Below are 19,937 nucleotides of genomic sequence, written 5' to 3' on the forward strand. Positions count from 1 at the left end.
CCCTTTACATTATCTCATGTTCCTTTATTTTCAGAAGAAGAAGAAGAAGAAGAAGAAGAAGAAGAAGAAGAAGAAGAAAAGGGAGAAGAAAAGGGAGAAATGAAGAAGGAGAAGATGCAAAAATTAAAAAATGTAAAGAAGATGGAGAAGAAGAAAATGGATAAAAGAAGAAGAAGAAATGAAGGAGAAGGAGAAGATGAAGAAGGAGAAGAGGAAACGGGAGAAATTAAGAAGGAGAAGGAGAAGATGTTAAAATGTACAGCAGATGAAGATGAAGAAGGACAATGTGAAGACGAGAAGGGAGAAAACAAGGAGAAGCAGCAGCAGCAGCAGAGTGGTCGCCTCGACAGTAGATGGCGCTGCTGTTATTCCCTGTCGCTTTGGGCGCAGACTTCGCTCCTCTCCTGTTTCCAGGTGCTGCTCTGATCCCTCCCGCTCTCCGTATAGGAATGTGCGGAGAGCATTACGTCAGTTCAGGCTTTCATAGGACCGAGAGCACCTCCGTCCACTGCTCCTCCGCTGCGGAGCCTCTTAACTCCTTTCTGTGCTTCCTCTGCTTCTCTGGTCTCCTGTCTCCTGTCGGGAGTGTGTGAGTCTCGGTCGGACAGCGGAGAGGAATGAAGCCGTGTCGCAGCTCTCCTGCCTCAGTACGAGAAGCCTCAGACGATATCTGAAAATCGACGATACTCAGAAAATAGATGGAGGGACCAGAAGGTGAGGGGAAACTTTACAAAGGGGGGGGAGACAGACATTCTGTTGTTTCTGCGTAGTGAAATGTTGTCTTCTTAGTGTTTTTTAAACGCGGGGACTTTACTACGCAGGCTACAACATACCTGTCGTTGTTCCCTCGCTTCTCCTCAGTTTGACCACTTGCTCGTGTTTTCACCGTGATTTATCCCGGTGGTTCTTCTCCAGGTTTAATCAAAGACCGTGTGTTCTTGTTGTTCTGTCCGCAGGTACAGATAATGGTTTGTGTGTGGGCTGTGGAGGAAAAATCCAGGACTCCTTTCACATGAAAGTGCTCCAGGACATCTGGCACAACGCCTGCTTTCAGTAAGTGTCTGCCCTGAGACACGCCTGCCCGTACACTACACCTTCTGTCAGTCTGACGTGTGTTCATAGAAAGATGAGGGCAAACCCTTTGCATGGACATGGATACAATTGTGTTACGATGAGTCGTGTGTACTTACAAATGGCCCTGGTGGATGATCCCAGAAGCTTCGGCCGTGTAGCCTGAACATGGGTTGTGTTTTCTCTTTTTTTAAAAACAATTCCTCATTGTATTAGAGGCTCCCTGTATGCACCAGGAAGGGTGTCATTCCTGCACTGTCACTGCTTTACAGGCCCTCTGCATGGGGACGGGTCTAGTTTCCAGAGACAAGATTGGTCAGTGAAGTGGTCCTGACCCTCAGGACTTTGACCCTCAGCTCGGGGGCTTAGTGATTGCCACACTGGAGCTGATGTGAGCTCTCTGCTTTTCTCAGGTTCCCATACTGAGATATGTCTGTGTGGGGAGGGCAATTAACCTGTGGCTTTGCAATTCGAACATGATATAACACTCAGGGGTTTCTCTTTGGTCAGCAGTACTTTAATGTAATGTGAGATAAGATGGTTCAGCTGATGACACATGCTGATCAAACTGTCTGTGAGGGTTGACCTGACTGCAGGACCACATCTGTATTAATAACTAGAATTACACCCAGTAGAGCATGTACCTCTACCAAGGCCCAACAGTCCCCTTATGAATCCAAAGGTAAACTAACTAGACACAGATTTTTTTATTTGGGTCTGCAACAAATTGCTCACACTCATAAATATCAGGCCCCTAAATGAGCCTATTTTTTTCCCATCAAGTGACGGAAATGTTGGAATTCATCTGGAAATGGTAAATAAAGTGAACTAAATTCCCTGGATCGTCACCAAAATTTATTGACTTCGGCCCAACCCATACCACATCCTTCCACCGAATTTCCCTGGTAATTCGTTCAGTAGTTATTGTGTAATCCTGCTAACTAACAACAGACAAATAAATACAGACAAAAACATAACTTTGTGAAGGGAATAAAAGAGTGTGTCCAATAGTCACCATGCCAATCACTAGACACTAATATCATAAATTAGATGAGTAAGAACTGAGTGTCTGAAACCGAATCCAGCTGACTGGAGCACAGGTTCCTTTCTCAGAGCGCACACACTTTTGGATTATTTCCCAAATATTTCTTCTTTTCATGACAGGAGTTTGGCTCTTAAAGGTTTTCTGCAGAGTCCTAAAAGCCCAAAGAATAGAGAAAATCTAACGCTGACTATGTTTCCTGTTTCTGAAAACTGAAATAGATCTCTTTCTGGGTTTTACGCCAGTAGCAGCGTCCTTACATAACCTCGGATTTCACTCTTTTCCTGCACTGACTCCTCTGAAACGCATACGGCTCCTCGAATCATCTCAGAGGCAGAGTCTCTGCTGTCGCTGCGATACTCAGTCTTGATCCTCTCCCTTCCTCAGTGACACCCCTAAAATCTTGCAGATGTTAGATGTTTTCCATGCGTATGGGATTCCATTGCTAATACCTGTGCTGCAGTTAGTCTCTCAGAGAGTTCAAATTTCTTTTTTTATTATAAGCTGTGACGCTCTAAACACAGCTTGCATTTTTTGCAAGGCAATTATTTTGCTTAAAAAGCTGAATCCCTGAGGTCTTTAAAGAAATTCCACAGTGAAAATAAAATGTCCTTGTTATTGCAGTACCCTCAGAAGTGTTGCTATTGTCCATTGTCCACATGCTGCCACTCAGGCATCCGTGTACCTCCACCTTGTGTAGCATTCTTACAAGCTGAGGTCACTCTTGTTCCAGTAAACCTGGCAGTGTTGATGATTCCTATAGGTAACAGCACGCTCGACTCCGCCATGTTCTGCATTCCTAGACAACGATTCAGAGGCATGAGCACAGTGTGTCAGACACTGACAAACAAAGTTAGAGGTTCCCATGTTGGATTTCACTGGGGGTGTGCAGAGCTTCAGATATCCTAGTAGAACTTAGCCACAAAAACAGTATTGTATGTCATATTGTTTTCTACAATACTGGATCAGGTGATATTTAGTACTTCTCATCTATTCCCTCAATTCATTTCTCTGCAGGAAATTATTAAATTCCAGATATATTGGAAATATGAGCATATGAACATTAATATCCACAGAAACAAATGGAGACTAATATTACAAAACTATTAGATACATTTCTAGAGGCTTGATATTGCTCTCTTTTTTCCTTACTCTACTTTTTGGTGGCATTGTATTTATAGACAAGAGAGACAGTCTACAGTGGCACCTCTTACGACCTGTGCATTCTACACCATAATAAGTGAAATATTGTGTCAAACACATGGTGCTAAAATAAGTAACTGATCAACAGAACTGTTATATGAATGAAGAAATAATTGTGGCTCTTGAAAAGAGGTTGTTGTGAAGAACACTGGGAACATAACAGTCAAACACCCTGAGATAAGCTCTCGCTGAAAGTAAAATACTCACCCTGCGGTTCTTCAAGGCCACTACAAACTATCTCTACTTCATGGTCCGACAGAAGAATACACTCCAGCAGGAATGTGGATTTAAGGAAATGAGTAATGTTTACTTTGTGGTGTTTGTGCAGGCAGGACCATTGTGTTGTTCATTGAAGAACCACCTGAGTGTAGCGTGCCCGCCCCCCATTCACCAGCGTGCAAAGAATGAAGTCAGGTGTTTTTATAAGCAGCCCTGCATCACTTTATCTGGACATATTATAGGGACATAATGGACAATAATTATAGTTTATCAGCTGGTTTGGTCTAGGAATGCTTTTTGTTCAGAACAAGGCGGACAAGGTGGAAGTTGTTTTTCATGACACACCTGGACAGATACTGATAGTCATGTATGACGCATGAGATGAAGTGCTGCACTTTTCACTTTTATTTCTCTTCCTACCAGACAATACTGATACTCCTCCTACCAGTACGTTGTATGGTGTAACTCAACTAATGCTGGGTTTTTGAAGGCAATCATTTTTGAGAGTTGACAAAGACATAAACCAACATAATTTATTACTTTTATCAGGATCCCCTAAAATTTGCCTATAAAAGAATTGTGACCAGTTTACTTTATTTGTGGAAAAGGAATTGTCGCTGTTGAAATAAAAACATTCCAGTGCTACCAGCTGGATAAACTGTGTAATGCCAACACGGCCTCTAAATTACTCAAAACATACTGAGGCTGATCTTATATCTGGTGTGGATCACATGTGTCTTTACAATTTCAGGCCAATGCATTTATTTACCCATCCAGCACCCACATTGTTAAAACAGCAAATACACTTGCACTCCTGAGATTGAGACTGAGATTAAGATACTCAATACAGCTAGAGATGTTCTGATACCCTTTATGATATCTGGATTTAGCAAATCGGTGGATACCAATGCATTAAATGAAATGAAATTTCTTGTTAGCTTTCAAGCCAATATCTGTGTTAAATTAACAGCAGCTACCTGGTTTGGTTACTGGGTTGGGCTCTACTGTTGTGTAGAAATTCACAAAGCTTTACAAATGATTAAAATGTCTAGGGTCTTTTATAAATGTTTAAAAGCTTAAGTGTATCTTCAAACAAACATTTTATCAGATGTTTGGCCTTTAGTGCAGCTGTGGCCACAGCAGCACAGTCGGCTACCATCACTCATGAAATATTTTATCTCGGCATGTCGTGTGATGAATCAGGCCGGAGTCATTGTTTGTCTTTTCACATATTTGTCATAAGTCTATTGTCAAAGATGCCACTTGATGTTAAAGACTGAAACATCATCCTGCCTGTTTCCCCCCACGCTCCTAGACTCACTCACAGACATGTGGTCTTCTCTCCTTCTTAAGTTATGCCAGAAAACTTTTAAATATCTGGACTCTTTGCCAAAGTCAATAACCCTGGATCAACTATACCTGCAGTGCAGAGAGCAACGTGATGCATGAGGCTCTGCTGAAGGCTGCTGCCAGCACTTCAACGAAAGATTAGAAATGCATTAAAATCAGATTACCTCTCAAAATAATATGTCTAACATGTCATTTCATCATGCACACTGGTTGTGTAAGAGGTAAATGTGATATTCCTGATATCATCAAAGACATTGAACTTGATCCTTCAGAGTATTTTCAAAATGGCAAAAGCATCAGCAGAGCTCTCACAGTCACGCTTGATTAAATTATATCTGTGAATTGGAAATAGCTGTTAACCAGGAAGTGTCAGTTACTGTAGTCAATCCTGAACTCAACCTCTGTATTAAGGTGAAGTTAAAACTCACGGGGACTGTGTTGCATTCCTATTCAATGACAAAACGATGTCCAAACAGTAGTGACACATCTAATTCATTATAATTCGTGTGCCTGCACTTCATCACCTCAATCTGAAGCCTCCCGCAGCTTTGCTCAAATTACCTCGAAACCAAGGCGAAAACAAAAAGGCTTGAGAAACAGTCTGAGCATTTGCAAACTCTGAATGGCAGCAGCGGCTTTAAAATATAATCTAGGCTGCAGACATTTCAGAAACCTAATCTCTGTCGGAGTGGCTCATCCTTGATTGTATTCTGGCAGTCGAACCTGCTGCCACCATTTTGCATAACCAGTGCAGCTTGTTTGAGGAACACTCGTAGCCTGCAGGTGCTTCCCTGTCTGCTGGCAACTTCAATGCTCCTCACTCTGAACACTTTGTCCCAAAGATGCAGCCATAAAGTTCCCTTAATTTACAAAGTATCCTCTCAGGTGACAGCTTGGACCAGTCAGCTGTCAGAGTGGTATTATTGGAATTTAAAGGGGAATTAGTTTGAAAATATTTTATTTTGTAAGAGTTGTATTTGCAGAATTGAGAGAAAGTGTAGGATACCATGTAATTCAGGTTTCTGACTTAACTTAACTTGGGATATTGTTTAATGTGTTTTGCACCTTTGACCACAAGGTTGATGAGAAGCCTTATTATTTACAGTGGCCTAAATAGTGAGAAGTAAAATCTGCCCAATAAAGAACCAGATGAGGACTTAATTTGTAGAGATTTTTTAGCCTGTTTTAACAGAGGTAAGAATGTTGATTCAGTTTTTCTCAAACCTGTGGATCTTCTTAAAGTGCCAGAAATGAACTTATTTTACTAATTTGAATTAGTATTATTAAACCCATTAGTATTTTGGTCTCCTTATTGGTCATGTGCTGAGGCTAATAAGTGGAACAACACTTGTGCCGTCTGTTTTTCTTATACCACACCGCACACATAGACACAAGACCTGGCAGCAACTCAAACAAACAAGGTATTTAAACCTTGTTAAGCACATAGAAAAGTACATGTTGTTGTGATTGTGAACATGCCCCCAGCAAATGTTCCTTCCTATCCCATCCAACATTAAGTTAAGAAATGTTTCTCATCACTTTGATGGTATCTTTGTGATCTCTATCTTTCATTATTCCACACGGTTCACTGGAACATGATGTATGGAATATGAGGAATGAGTTTCACCTACTTTGCATGATGGTTCTGATGTTTAACTTTTACCAAACTGCAAATGCTTCTCTGGATTTTTCTGTTTCTGTGTTTGTGCTGCTTTCAGCTTTTCCCTGATTCTGTTCCTAATATTGTGGAAACACGTTAAAAAAATAATTCAAGCCTCTTAATTACGTTTTTGCCAAATAATAAATTAATAAAACAAATGTGCTTATTTTAAAGTGGGTATTTAACATTTAATCAAATTTATGTACAATACTAAACATGTCCTTGTCAAAGCTTCTCTACTGTGATCTAACTAGGCACTTTTCTTTGATTTATTTATTTTAATGACAAAAGATATTTGAAGGTAATATTGTTTAGCTCTGGCAACTTGATGAAAGATTCATAGATTACAATTACAATTGATCAATATACTTTCATCCTTTATATAGGAGAGGATCCTCTAAACCTGTAGAAGACAGAATGAGTGTCTGACACAGAGGTCTTATTATGATAGCAGTAGAATCATTGCTTCATGATAATCTTTCAGGCGTCACCCGCACACCTTTGAAGTCATCAAGGGATTTGAAGTATTACGTCAGTTTTGTTTTTAGTTTCCACCATCTTCTCAAAGATGCCTTTTGATTTTAACAACCCCCGTGAAAGCCTTCATCTCTTCTTTCTCCTCTGTTCGTGTACTTGGTTAAAAAATTTAACCAGCTCTGTTTTTTGTCCTCCCAGATGCTCCGTGTGCTGTGACCACCTGACTAACTGGTACTACGAGAAGGATGGAAAACTGTACTGTCGCAAACACTACTGGGAGAAGTTTGGAGAGCTCTGCCACGGCTGCTCTCTGCTCATGACTGGACCTGCCATGGTACGTCTGCTGCTCCCACTTTTCAATGCTGTTACTCATCGGCAAGAAATGATTGAGGCAGGGCTATTCTTTGCATGGTTAAACACAAAGTCTTATAAACCTCTTTCTCAGTCATCCAGTTCATTCGTTATTTAAAAAGGGCAACTGGATTTGACTTTAGATACATTTTACCATCAGTTCTTCGAAGTTCTTTAGTGTCTTTTCTAGATTGAAGATTGTATATTTTAACAGAAATTTAAAGTTACAAACTGGGGCTGGGGCATGTAGAACAAAGACATCAGCATTTTCCACCTAGTAGAGCGAGCGCCTTGTATACGGAGACTTGAGTCGTCCTGCAGCAGCCGTGGGTTCTGTTCCAACCCGGCCCTTTGCTGCGTGTCTTTCCCTATTCTATCTCCTCATTTCACACTTACTATCCTGTCAATAAAGGCAAAATGCCTGAAAAAGAGCTGTTAAGTGTAGAATCCTGTGTATTTAATCCTTAAAAGTAACTAAAGGTCAGGACATTTCGGCTGTCACTGCTGAGGGTATGATCATCCAAATTTTTGCAAGTCTTCCTGCTTTATGGAAGTGCTATATTAACTTCCTGGAGTACGGTTGAAATAATATCACCAAGCTAACTATGGCTCATTCTCTGGCACTGCCCTCAAGTGAAACTCAGTTGTCTGTGTTATTTCTCTCTGTTGTTGATGTTTACATGTATATTGAGCATCACAACCAGTCAGCATGTTTGCTTGGCTATAATAGTTTATACATTATGTTTTGAACATCAAAATCCTACTAGTGCTAGGCAATTTGGCAAAAAATTATATCAAGAGAAAAAAAATCATTTTATTCAATATCGATAATTATCAGGAAAACATCATTATAATCTCTTAAATTTAAAGACAGATTTTAGCCCCTGAGTGAAGGTTGTGGTTTTAAATCTTAAATGAGCAGAGATTGACAAAGACTTACAAATTTGAGGTAGAACATTAAAACCATCATGTGTTCTTCCTTCTCACTGTGCTTGTACAATGCATAAGCAATATATCGGTATATATCGAGTGTTTGTTTTATTGCATTATTGAAAATTATATTGCGATAATTATTGATATTGTTTTAATTCCCAGCCCTAAATCCAACACCGGATTAAGACGATTAGATCACTGTTTCTACATGTCATTACCAAGTTTCAGAGTCTGCCTTGTTATGACTCACATAACAACTGCTAACAGTCCCCCCCCCCGTACTTAAATAATACCAGAGTGCCCACAGAGCGTGTCAGTGCTCTGTGTGTGTACCCGATTCTCTCTGCTGCTCCACATTAATACTAACAGGCGTTAAAAAAGCAGGGGGGGTGTTTTGGCAGTTACAGCTGACTGATACTTTACATAGGCTGCAGTTTAACATAGCACATTTAACCTTAGACCTCACTTGTGAATTAGTTTCCCTCTTTGAGGCCCCTCGCTGTTCCCACTCTGTACTGACGCGCTCCACAGCTCACTTCCTCCAGCACACAGAGGATCTGGTGGGAAGACTCGAACATGTTTTTAGGAGCTCATCATGTTGAGTCGTCTGTGGTGCGGTAGCTCTATTATCCAGTCTATTACTCATATTATGTGTCTGTGCTGACGGGCTCTCAGAGACCTGTTGTTAAAGCATGAGGACATAACACATTCTTCACTCTACAAAATGAAAGCATAATTGAAAAGCAGTAAAACTGCTCACTTTTGCCCATTAGCTCACTGGCTAATGCTACAAACTTTAGCTAGATATTATTATGTCACTGACTTTACTGTGTCAGCTCAGTCAATTTTATGACTCCTCTCTAGTCCTGCTTCTGGTATGCCATTGTTAAAACATCCTCTACCTGCCAACTGTGCCCGGGGTTCAGCAGAAGTTATAGTCTAGCTATAGAATAAATACCAGTTTTTATGTTTTACCTCATTTCCATCACCTCACTTTTGTCCTTGTAAAGTTCCAGCGAACTGAACAGTCTATTTAGTACATAGCAAACTTAATTATTCATTTTACACAGATTGGCTGTGCCTTCAGACCGACACAGACTATGAACCAGAATAGCACTCAATAGAGCGCATACCTTCGCCAAGGGCCAATAATTCCAATCAAGCCACATCAAATTGCACACACTCATAGAAATCATTTGCCTGAACATGTCTGATTTAAAAAAGAAAAAACCTAGAACCATGAATAAATCTGTGGTAAATCAATGAAAATGTAAGAAAGTGCCTTATCTGGCAAGTAATAAAAATGCACAAAATGTAAGGTGTTCTTCCATGACCCACACTGCATTCTTCCCCCAAGTTTAGAGGAGTAGTTTTTGTACAAGTCAAGATAGGCTTTAAATAACCAGGGACTAATGGTAATTTCAATTAATTCCCTGGCAGCCATCTTTGATTGTAGCCTCTACAAATTGAAACATGAAATTCAGGTGGCAGCAGCTCTTGCTGGTCACAACTGGGGTCACTTGTCTAACATGGAGCCAGACTGAAGTTTTTTCTTTTTGCCACCAAGCAACACACATAATGGACTCTTCTATTTAGTATTGGCATCCAGCTCCATCAGCCTGTGAAGCCAAGTGTTTTTGGCAGAGCTGAACTGGCATAGCAGCATCTCAGCCAGAAAGAGAATCATTGTGGTGCATCAGCAGAGGAGGGTCATGCAGAACTGCTGCTTCTTGTTAGGCGCTCAAGTCCACAACAGTATTATGGTTGTCCAGGTTTTTTTCAGTGCATTGATTCACTGAAGATGGTTGTTGTATTTTGAGATACTTGTTGTGTCTCAGATTGGACACATCAGTCACTGCACTCACAGATAGTACTCTGTGTACACACAGTGTACTCACTGGCATAGTGCGTGATTACCGAGGCTGCCGTGCACTCACCAGAAATGAGGATCGAACATGTGACCACGATTGTTTCCTTGCAAAAAATGTCCACTGATTGCTTTGCTAACTTTGCTTAAAAGTTTTCAAATTTCACGTTTCATGTTTTACTTTTCTGACTTAATGTTCTCTTTCCTCTGCCGCCATTACCACAAGTTTTAAAAATACTTTTGTGAACCCTCAAGATCGTGACAGTTGAGGGTGAGAATCAGTTCTCACTCGTCCCTTTACAGTCAACTTTCGACCATTTTGAGTGACTATGTTTCCTTTCTAGTCAGGGGGAACACACAGATGCACTCAAAAGTACGAAAGCAACTGTTATCGATGACCTTGTCTTATAATTTATGTTCTCAGTTTTGCTGTCCTGGTACATTCTCTGCCTCTCCAAAATGAGTCCTGTTTAACTTTGTTTTTACAGCTCTGTCTTGCTGTTTAAGCCTGGGGCAGGTTGTTCTGTTCTTGGCGTTGAAGCAGAATTACACACAGACTCTCCTGAGGTGTCACAATCATTTGGCTGACATCACTTTAATCTCTCCATAGCAGCAGGGAAGCCTTCCCCAGCTTTGACTCACTGACTCACAGCTGTGGGAAAAAATCCTTCTAAACACTTTTTGTTTGTAACTGGGATTCTGTAAGAATATTGAGCATCATGTATTGATACCCAAAGAGTGACAGATTTAAGTAATACAAAAGACAAAAGTAGTTATATATATATATATATATATATATATATATATATATATATATATATATATTATTTTTTTTTAAATTTTTTCTCAAAATATTTTTATTTGACCCTTGATTTTTAAACCTATTCTCCAACAATGAAGCACAAAAGATGGAGTAGCTGCCCACAGCTGGAAAACATTTAAACAAACACTGGTGGTATAAGAGCTTTTGGAAAAATGAAGTAAACAAAAACACCCTCTGCATTTGTGAAAAAAGCAACATCTTGCTTTCTCTTTGTCACCTAAAATCAGCAGTTGCATTCTTAAAGAAACACCTTATTTTGACGTCCAGCACTATATGTATTGTATATTTACCTGTTGGTGTTAAATGTGTTAAAACTGCAAAAATTGTTTTCTATTAGATTAATGTATAGTACAGACAGGGAGGTTTCAAAGTCTGAGACTGTGGAAATTACCTCTGCACCCCTCCTTAGTTTACTGGCATAGATTCGCTAAATTTTTTGGGATGCAATCATGATTATTTTTTTATCCTTTTGATGGCTAACAGTTGAGCAAAGATAGAGTAATACTACGTTTTGACATAACTTCTATTGCAAAGATATTTATCAGCTTCTGACTCTTTGAAAAGTGATTACACAGTAAAAGCTTTTCTTAACTATTTCTGGATGCTACTTGCACACATTTAGGCTTTTCTGAGTGATCTCTTTTTTCCAGATAATGTAGTATCTTAAATATAAAAACTGAACACTGTTGGTATGTATTACGGAAGTGGGAAACAGCATCCTGAAGTAATCTACACATCATTCAGTTGCCTAAGTAGATTTTCCACCGAACCACATTAAATAGACTTAATTTTTGTTACTTTAATTTAATGATCGAACCTGAACTCAAAGTTTTTCTCGTTCAGGTGTTTGTAAGTTAGATCACCTGCTCACTGGAGGCCGGACATATGATCTCATCTTGCATGAGAAGCAGAGGAAAGAAGCCTGATGACACGCTAGTGTGACAAATTGCAGAAATCGAGGGGAAAGGGGAAATCGAGAGATGTAGATGAGACTTGAAGCGCATGATTGATTGCTGAGAGCGAGAACGTCAGGGAGAGGTGACATCATAGCAGATTCCAGACAGACTGAGAGTAAAGCAGGTGTTGCGGCTGTGTCACCGCTCACAGTGGGAGGAGGGCAGAAAACAAGAACGCAGCACAACACACTCGACTCTGAAGAGCAAAGCACAGCGCAGCAGGAGAGCAGCCTCACCGTCAACACATCACCACTTTGTGCTTTGCACTGTGAAGATCAGTTTATTTGTATTTCCAGGTGGCCGGAGAACACAAGTATCACCCCGAGTGCTTTGTATGTTTGAGGTGCATGGTGGTGATTGAAGACCGGGACACCTACGCCTTAGTGGAACGATCGAAACTCTACTGGTAAGTCACCTGCGCAGCCCTGTACCACACTCACTGATCGCACTCATGCATGACATGTGTTTTTTTCAGTTTATTTTTCAAAGATGTACATGAAGAGTAGTAACAACAATGTTCAGCTTAAATGTTCATAGCCATCAATAATTGTTTGTTATTACACAACACTGTGTTCTTCCAACTGTAACTGAACAGAGAGCACATGCCCTGACATGTAACCATTCACTCCCTCTCCTGTTGTTTGCAGTGGAAAGTGCTACAAGCAGGTGGTCCTCACGCCAATGTTGGAGAAGCGTTCACATGACTCGGTGCTCGACTCCCTGCCCCACACCGTGACTCTAATCTCCATGCCCTCCGCAGCCAACGGCAAGAGGGGCTTCTCCGTCTCAGTGCTGAGGGACGTCAACGGTTTGGCGAGCGTTGTAGTCAAAGAGTGAGTGTCACATGTTAGAGGGCTGATCTCTGTGCCTGTTTCGTGTGGAGACACATGAGTAATGCTTTGACGTAAGACTGATTATAGGCTTGATACACAGCAGAGCCCTAGTGTGTGTTTAAGTTCCAATGTTCAAAAAGGTAGTTAGTGATCATTTCAAATTGATGCAGAGGGGGTTAGTCACTAATTTCACCTCAGTCCTGGTTTAGCGGCTGCCCTGGAGACAGAGCAAGCTGTCCCTCATCTGCTGACATCAAATTAGTACATTCATTCTACAATACTAATACTCACATACTAGTGTTGGTACTTTGTTTTTGCTCCAGGGTCAGAGGGATGCTTATTAGTCCAGAGGTCCGAAATGCCATCCATGTTGGAGACAGGATCCTGGAGATCAATGGCGTTCCAGTCGGGACGTTATTGGAGGAGGAGGTGGGTTCAAGCCTCAGTACATCACTGAGATGTGGGATCTGAAGCTTTTCAAATTAAGCTAATTACTGTTCTCATTAAGGTGCAAATCAATTAGTTGAGTGCGATTTGCGAAGCTATGTTCACATACAACATGTGATTTTTGTCATTCCTCACATTCCTCCATCATTTATGCATACCTGAGCTGGGTGGGATGGTATGTGGACTGACTGCACTTAAGGGCTCTTTCCCACAACCTCACCCTCACAGAATGACATGCATTCCAACGCAGTCATAGGTCACTGCTGAGATTTTTGTTTTGTTTTGAAATTCCCACCTGTCCGGTTTTCACAACAAAGTATTTCAATCTTTCATCCCATCTCATGATGTTCAATTAGTTTAGCCTGATAACTTGATTCACTGTAACCTCAGACAACATGTTTTTGGCCAGAACTCAAATAATCATACGTAATGGAATTCGTACGAACGGAATATAATTTGACAAAACATAACATTGTTTATCCAAAAGGTCAAAGCTCAATTTCTCTTTTACATCATACTATTTGACAAAAACACTTTTATGGTCATGTCTCATCAGCATTAAAGAAGGAGACATATTGAACATATTTCCCTTTTGGTCAGGTACTGAATTGGTGACAAATTGTGCTGGTTGTGTAGGTCATGTGTGTGAAATGCTGTTTTAACATTTGCAGTAACGTCCAAAACTTTGTTGCGCCATATATTCTTGGGAAGTAAATCTCCTTGTCTGTATAGGTTGACGATCTTATCCATCGCACCAGTCAAACTCTGCAGCTGCTTATCGAGTACGACCCGGTCAGGCAGCGTTTGGATCGCCTCAGACTGGAATCACCCCGGAGCCGACTGGGAGTCCCCGCCACCGCCCGCATGCGTCTGTCCTCACCTTCTGATGCAGTCCTGGAGAGAACGGATGTAGTTGATGAAGGCACGCTGAAAAGGAGATCTTTGAGGTATGTTAGGCCTAAATAAGGTGCCAAAAACATACAGCTTACATAATATGCGTCAGTCACGAAGAAGAGATGAGTGTATGTAATTTTCTGCACTAAAAATCTGCACTTTTCTCTACTCCAGGAGGAGCAACAGCATATGTAAGTCACCCGGACCAAATTCTCCCAAGGAGATGTCATTTATTGCTCGAGACATCAGTCGCTCTGAGTCCTTGAGATCGTACAATAGCTGCTCTCATCGCATCTTCCGCCCATGTGACCTCATCCACGGAGAGATCTTAGGAAAAGGTTTCTTCGGACAGGCCATCAAGGTCAGCCTCCATCTCACATTGCCTTTTCACATTCAACTTTTTTTTCTCTTTCAGTTGGGTTAAAGTCATGTCTGGTTTTGTGCCACTAACAGGTGACTCATAAAGCCACAGGAGAGGTGATGGTGATGAAGGAGCTGCTCCGCTGTGATGAGGAGACGCAGAAAACGTTCCTGAAGGAGGTTGGTAATCTGTAGCCGGATCCTCTGGCTCTGGATGGAGCTGTGATTTATTTTCCTCAGAACTGAAAGCACACCACATGTTCCAACAGTTACCTCTTTGTACCTTGTTATTTTGTGGAATACGTCCCAGTCTCGTGAGGAAACATCAGCCTGATTTTTATTGCATTTAATGCTTTTTCTCATGAATTCAATTTCACAGGGTAATCTGCAGGCAATCACAATGTTGAACGACTTTCTTTCTGTCACTCGACTAATCTCCAGGTCAAAGTAATGCGGAGCCTCGATCACCCACACGTATTGAAGTTCATCGGCGTGCTGTACAAGGACAAGAGGCTCAATTTGATAACTGAGTTTATCGAGGGAGGCACCCTGAAGGATTTCATCGGAGACACTGTGAGTTAAACTAGTTTATTCACTTAAGTCTCTTCCTCTCCTCTTCCACATCGGGGCACAAAAAACCCTTCAGTGGCCACAGAAAGTGTAGGAGGGGGCTGACCTGAATTAAACTCCACACTGATAGAGGCCTCACGGCTTTATTGTGGGCTGGCAGGCATGTCAACTGGCTACGATGTGGAATGAGATAAGTTGTAGAAAGTGTTCCCAGGTGAAGTTAAAAGAGCTGTGCTCCCCTTCTCCCACTGCCAACTGTTTCTGGAAAGAAATTCAACTCAGCACGAGGCACAAGGGTTTTTTGTCTTTTTTACCTCTAATTTCCTTTAAAGAATGTCGGACAGGGAGATTTTCAAATTTTGTTAAATTTATGATTTTATTTTCTATTAATATTGACCACTGCTTCCCTGTCTTTACCTCAGTACATATCATTTTGTTTTTACCACTGTTATGAATAATCTCTGAGCAACATTCAATTAATTTCTCATTTATTCATGTTTTTTTTTATTCTGAACTAACAGGACCCATTTACATGGAAGCAGAGGGTGAGCTTTGCAAAGAGCATCGCCTCTGGCATGGTGAGTTGTGCTTTAGAGCTAAAGAACCACCACAAGGTGTTCTGAGATCGATCTGAGGAATGGCAGATGACTGCTGGGATAGTAAATGATGCAATAATTTGTTTGTAAAAGGCCACTTAAAATGATTCCTAGATTGGAATGGGTGTTATGTTATGGTTATTCTTAAGTGGAAATGGATTTATATTAAGTATTCATATGCAAACAGTTTATGGAAGCACTGCTGTAGAGTATTAACATGCAAGGCCTTGGAAAACTTTCTGAGATTGCGCTGCAGGACCAAAATTAAAGAAGTCATCCATTACATTCATAGATATGTGGAAAGTGATTTTTTTTTTTGCATGTGTTTGAGATTTACCCTCATTGACTTTTCTCTGTGTTTCAGACCTACCTTCACTCAATGAGCATAATACACAGAGACCTCAACTCTCACAACTGCCTGGTTAAACTGGTAAGTGCCACATGGTGCAACAGTAAGAATACGAGGTGGGAATGATTTGTAAAAAAAAAAAGTTTTCTGTTCCTGTGATTTGCCAAGACACTTGTGTCTATAAATATAATTGTAGTTGTAAAATGTATATGTGAACACAAGACAATATTATATTATATAAACAGATACTAACAGAGCCTCCAAGTTAATTCTATATTAATGATTCCTTTACCTGCATTTATTCTATTTCCACAAGAAACTAATTCACTCCTATCGGTCGTTCATCAATTTACTTCTCAGCAAAATTCAATTTTTATAATAAGGTGGCTCTTAACTTCAAATTGAGCTGAGAGAGAACCATAAACACGTTTCTCTATCTTTCAACAGGACAACACGGTGGTCGTTGCTGACTTTGGACTCTCTCGACTCATTGTAGAGGACAAAGTAAAGCCCCCATCTGAAAAAACGTCCAATAAAAAGAGGATTTTCAGGCGTAGTGACAGAAAGAAGCGGTACACTGTTGTGGGAAACCCGTACTGGATGGCCCCAGAGATGCTGAATGGTGAGCTGCTTACAAAAAACATATAAACCAACTTGAGGATGATTAAAGAGGATTAAAAAGTGTATTTAATCATCTTTACTTGATGTTATTTCAGGTAAGCGCTACGATGAGAAGGTGGACATTTTCTCCTTTGGAATTGTGCTTTGTGAGGTGAGAACATGCTGCTTTTACGTAGATTATCTGATCTGATTGTCTGGTTACAGAGCCTCTAACTGTGCAGTGCTTGTTTGGAAGGCCACTCAACACTTAGCAAGTTTAAAGTAGTTACAGATCTAGAGTGCAACTATATATTTTAGAAAAGAACAGGACATCACATATATTAGACTCCACTGTAGCTGAGGTGCTCATGTTTGGGTCGATCCACCCTGCTATTTCCAAACTGTCTGTTAAATGATTGACCCTTTCTTCCTCCTCTGTCTTATGATCCAGATCATTGGAAAAGTCTATGCAGACCCCGAGTGCCTCCCCCGGACGCTGGACTTTGGCCTGAATGTTGGCAAGTTTGTGGAGAAGTTCCTCCCTGACGACTGCCCAGCAGCTTTCTTCCCACTGGCTGCGGCCTGCTGCGACCTCACACCAGACAACCGGTGAGCTCCAGCTGCTGCCAAAGCTTTCGCCCTTGTCTGTTAGTTAGTGAGGTTGTTAGCAGGAATTAAACAAACAACAAAAACTAGTAAACATATTTTCATCAAACGTGGTGAAGGGTCAGGTCTGCAAATAACTTAATATCATTTTGGTGTAGATTAGGGCTGTAAATCCTCCTCTAACGACTATGTACCATGTAAACATAGTATCTGCTCCTCTAGAGATTCAGGGTCAGTTCACAGCAAAGTAGACCATGAAAAGGATCTGTTGATGCTCATTTTAACATCATACAAGCAGCAGTCCAACTTTAACAATAGTTAAAATGTCTACTTCTGTGGACTATGTCACAAAGATGAGAAAACATCAGTTGAAGGGCAGGTTTTCTCCTCTGGTGTGTGCTCTCTTTTTCTGTCTGCCTGTCTGCCTGTCTGCCTGTCTGTCTGACAAGTTCACGCCTCTGCTGCCAGATTCCTTCCTCCCTCATGTTTTCTCTCAACCTTGTCAGTCTGGTTTTAACCTCAAATCCCTCTGTGCCCTCCTCTCTGTTTCCTCCTCCCTCAGTCCACCTTTCCAGAAGTTGGAGGACTGGTTCGGTGCGATGTTCTTCAACCAGGAGCTCGGGATCCCCCTGCCAGCCGAACTTGAGGAAGTGCATCAAAGTCTGAGACAACTCTACTGGCCTAAAGACAGCTCTCCATCGCCGAGCACAGATCAGCCGTCAACCCCGACAGCTGCCTCTCCAGAATCTTCCAGCGTGACAGACAACAGCACCTAGTACCTGTGTCTCCCTCGTTTAACCCCTCTGAAATGCTGCACTAATACTGTGGATGTGAAAAAGAGGAAAACTGAATTGAACCCGAGCCATTTTGGAACTGGATAACCTGAGGTAGCTGGACCAATTTTCTCCCCGTGTGGGAGGTTAACTGCAGTGTGAGCGGAAAGATGCTTTTCAAAAAGACGAGTGTTAGTTACTGATTTTTTTATTTAACCCCTCTCAGTCCCATTCAACACACGCAGGGTTGTACTAATGTTTACTGTGTATAAAGACAAAATACAACTTTCTGTGACCCTATCTCCGACACAGGACGAGCAGTAAGGTGGAAATTAACGATGAGTCCTCGTGTTACTGCAGTTTTGTTTTTCTGCCTGGGAAGTTGTTGTTTGCCAGATCATTCCTCGCCAATAAAATAACTCCCTTCACCTCCACAGCAGCAAAGACAACATAAAGGTGTTACGATTTATCTGATCAACATGTCAAGGCAGGGCTCAATGAAAACCGGAGTGACTGTAGTCAAAGCAAAAAATAACACTGATCCAGAATAGTTTCGTCACTCTGAGGTTTGGCACAAGATGACTATGGGCACAACTTAGCACAACTGATAGATCTTTGTTTTTGTTTTGACGAAATGGTTACAAGTTTTTTTTGTATTCTAATGATTTTAATGATCCTTTCTTAGAATGATGTATGAACAGCATTTAGATTTTGTCTTGTTTCTATCAAACCCATGATGAAACAGGGCAGAAGCTCCTCTGGAACAGAAGAGCTTTTATTAATGATTGTTAGACGTAACCATGACCATGAAAATTTGTACTTGTACAGAAAACTGGATTTTTTTCCTTAAGCAATGTGTATAAATATGTATATATGCCTTTAATTGGATGTCATTTTCTAACGGGAACTCTAGATTTTTAGACATTTCGTCAACAATGGAACGTTTTTGCCTTTTTGGTCTCATCATGAAAGGTACTTACGACCTGTTGTAACCACTATTATTTATATCACTTTAGTGTTTCATAAATAAACCTTCAGAAAGATGCCAATTGTCGTTTTTATTGCTGTTTTGCATTTCACGAAAACTGAAGAATCATCTTCTGTCAAAACGACCACTGTTAAATAATTTTTGGATCTGTGTTAACATTAAAAAGTACACTGCAGGCATCTGACATTCAAGAGTTCACAGGACCAACTGAAATGATCATATTTTCAATTGATTGATTCATTAATGACCCAGTTCTGATTCTGACAAATTAATAGATAAATACTTGTATTTTTGACAAATGATAAATAAGTGTAATGACAAAATATTAAATTGTAAGTCACCTGTAACCTTGAAGGAGATTCTCTCATTGACCGTAGTCTATATCTTTTCTTTTAGAACCTCAGCAGAAAATGGTCAATAGTCAAATGAGGTCTTGGGGTCTTTAAAGTCTGAAATCCAGAGATCCAAGGTTGATTTGTTTCTTTAGTTTTTCTTAGTTGTGTTGCGTCTTCAGAGGCCTCCTCAGATCTCTTTGCTCCACTTCTTCTTAAAGGTTCAGTGTGTAGGATTTTGTGACATCTAGTGGTGAAGTTGCATGTTGCAGCTAAATACCCCTCACCTCACCCTCTCCTTCCAAACATGAGAGAGAACCTGTGGCAGTGTTTAGTTTGTCCAGTCATGGCTACTGTCAAAAACATGGCATGTTTAAATATAAACGTCCCATTCTAGGGTAAAAAAAAACAATTCATACAATTTAGATGAAACAAACTATTAAAAACATCACTGGGATTATTTTATATTCAATTTCTGCCAATAGATCCCTTTCACCTAAATCTTACAAACCTTTAACCTGCTTTCTCTGGCAATGACCGAAGTGTATTATTTAAGAGCTGCCAACAGAGGGAGCCGGTGGAAACAAAAGTCCCTACTGTGAGCAAACCTTAGAGTACCAGGAGACTTTCTACAGCC

General features: G+C 40.7%; 1 protein-coding gene across 1 annotated transcript; it reads left to right on the forward strand.

Moving 5' to 3' along the window:
* Positions 1-336: 336 nt before the first annotated feature.
* Positions 337-19,025, forward strand: limk2 (LIM domain kinase 2). The gene is made up of 16 exons (XM_034596459.1): positions 337-714; positions 957-1,053; positions 7,221-7,356; positions 12,249-12,358; positions 12,600-12,785; positions 13,109-13,214; positions 13,965-14,179; positions 14,301-14,487; positions 14,580-14,666; positions 14,928-15,059; positions 15,578-15,634; positions 16,017-16,082; positions 16,449-16,623; positions 16,718-16,773; positions 17,053-17,210; positions 17,770-19,025. Exons 1-16 carry the CDS (start codon positions 699-701, stop codon positions 17,981-17,983), a joined length of 1,998 nt encoding a protein of 665 aa, XP_034452350.1. The 5' UTR covers positions 337-698; the 3' UTR covers positions 17,984-19,025.
* The last annotated feature ends 912 nt before the right edge of the window (positions 19,026-19,937 follow it).

This window comes from Hippoglossus hippoglossus, chromosome 9 (genome assembly GCF_009819705.1).
Source record: "Hippoglossus hippoglossus isolate fHipHip1 chromosome 9, fHipHip1.pri, whole genome shotgun sequence".
Classification (NCBI taxonomy): domain Eukaryota; kingdom Metazoa; phylum Chordata; class Actinopteri; order Pleuronectiformes; family Pleuronectidae; genus Hippoglossus; species Hippoglossus hippoglossus.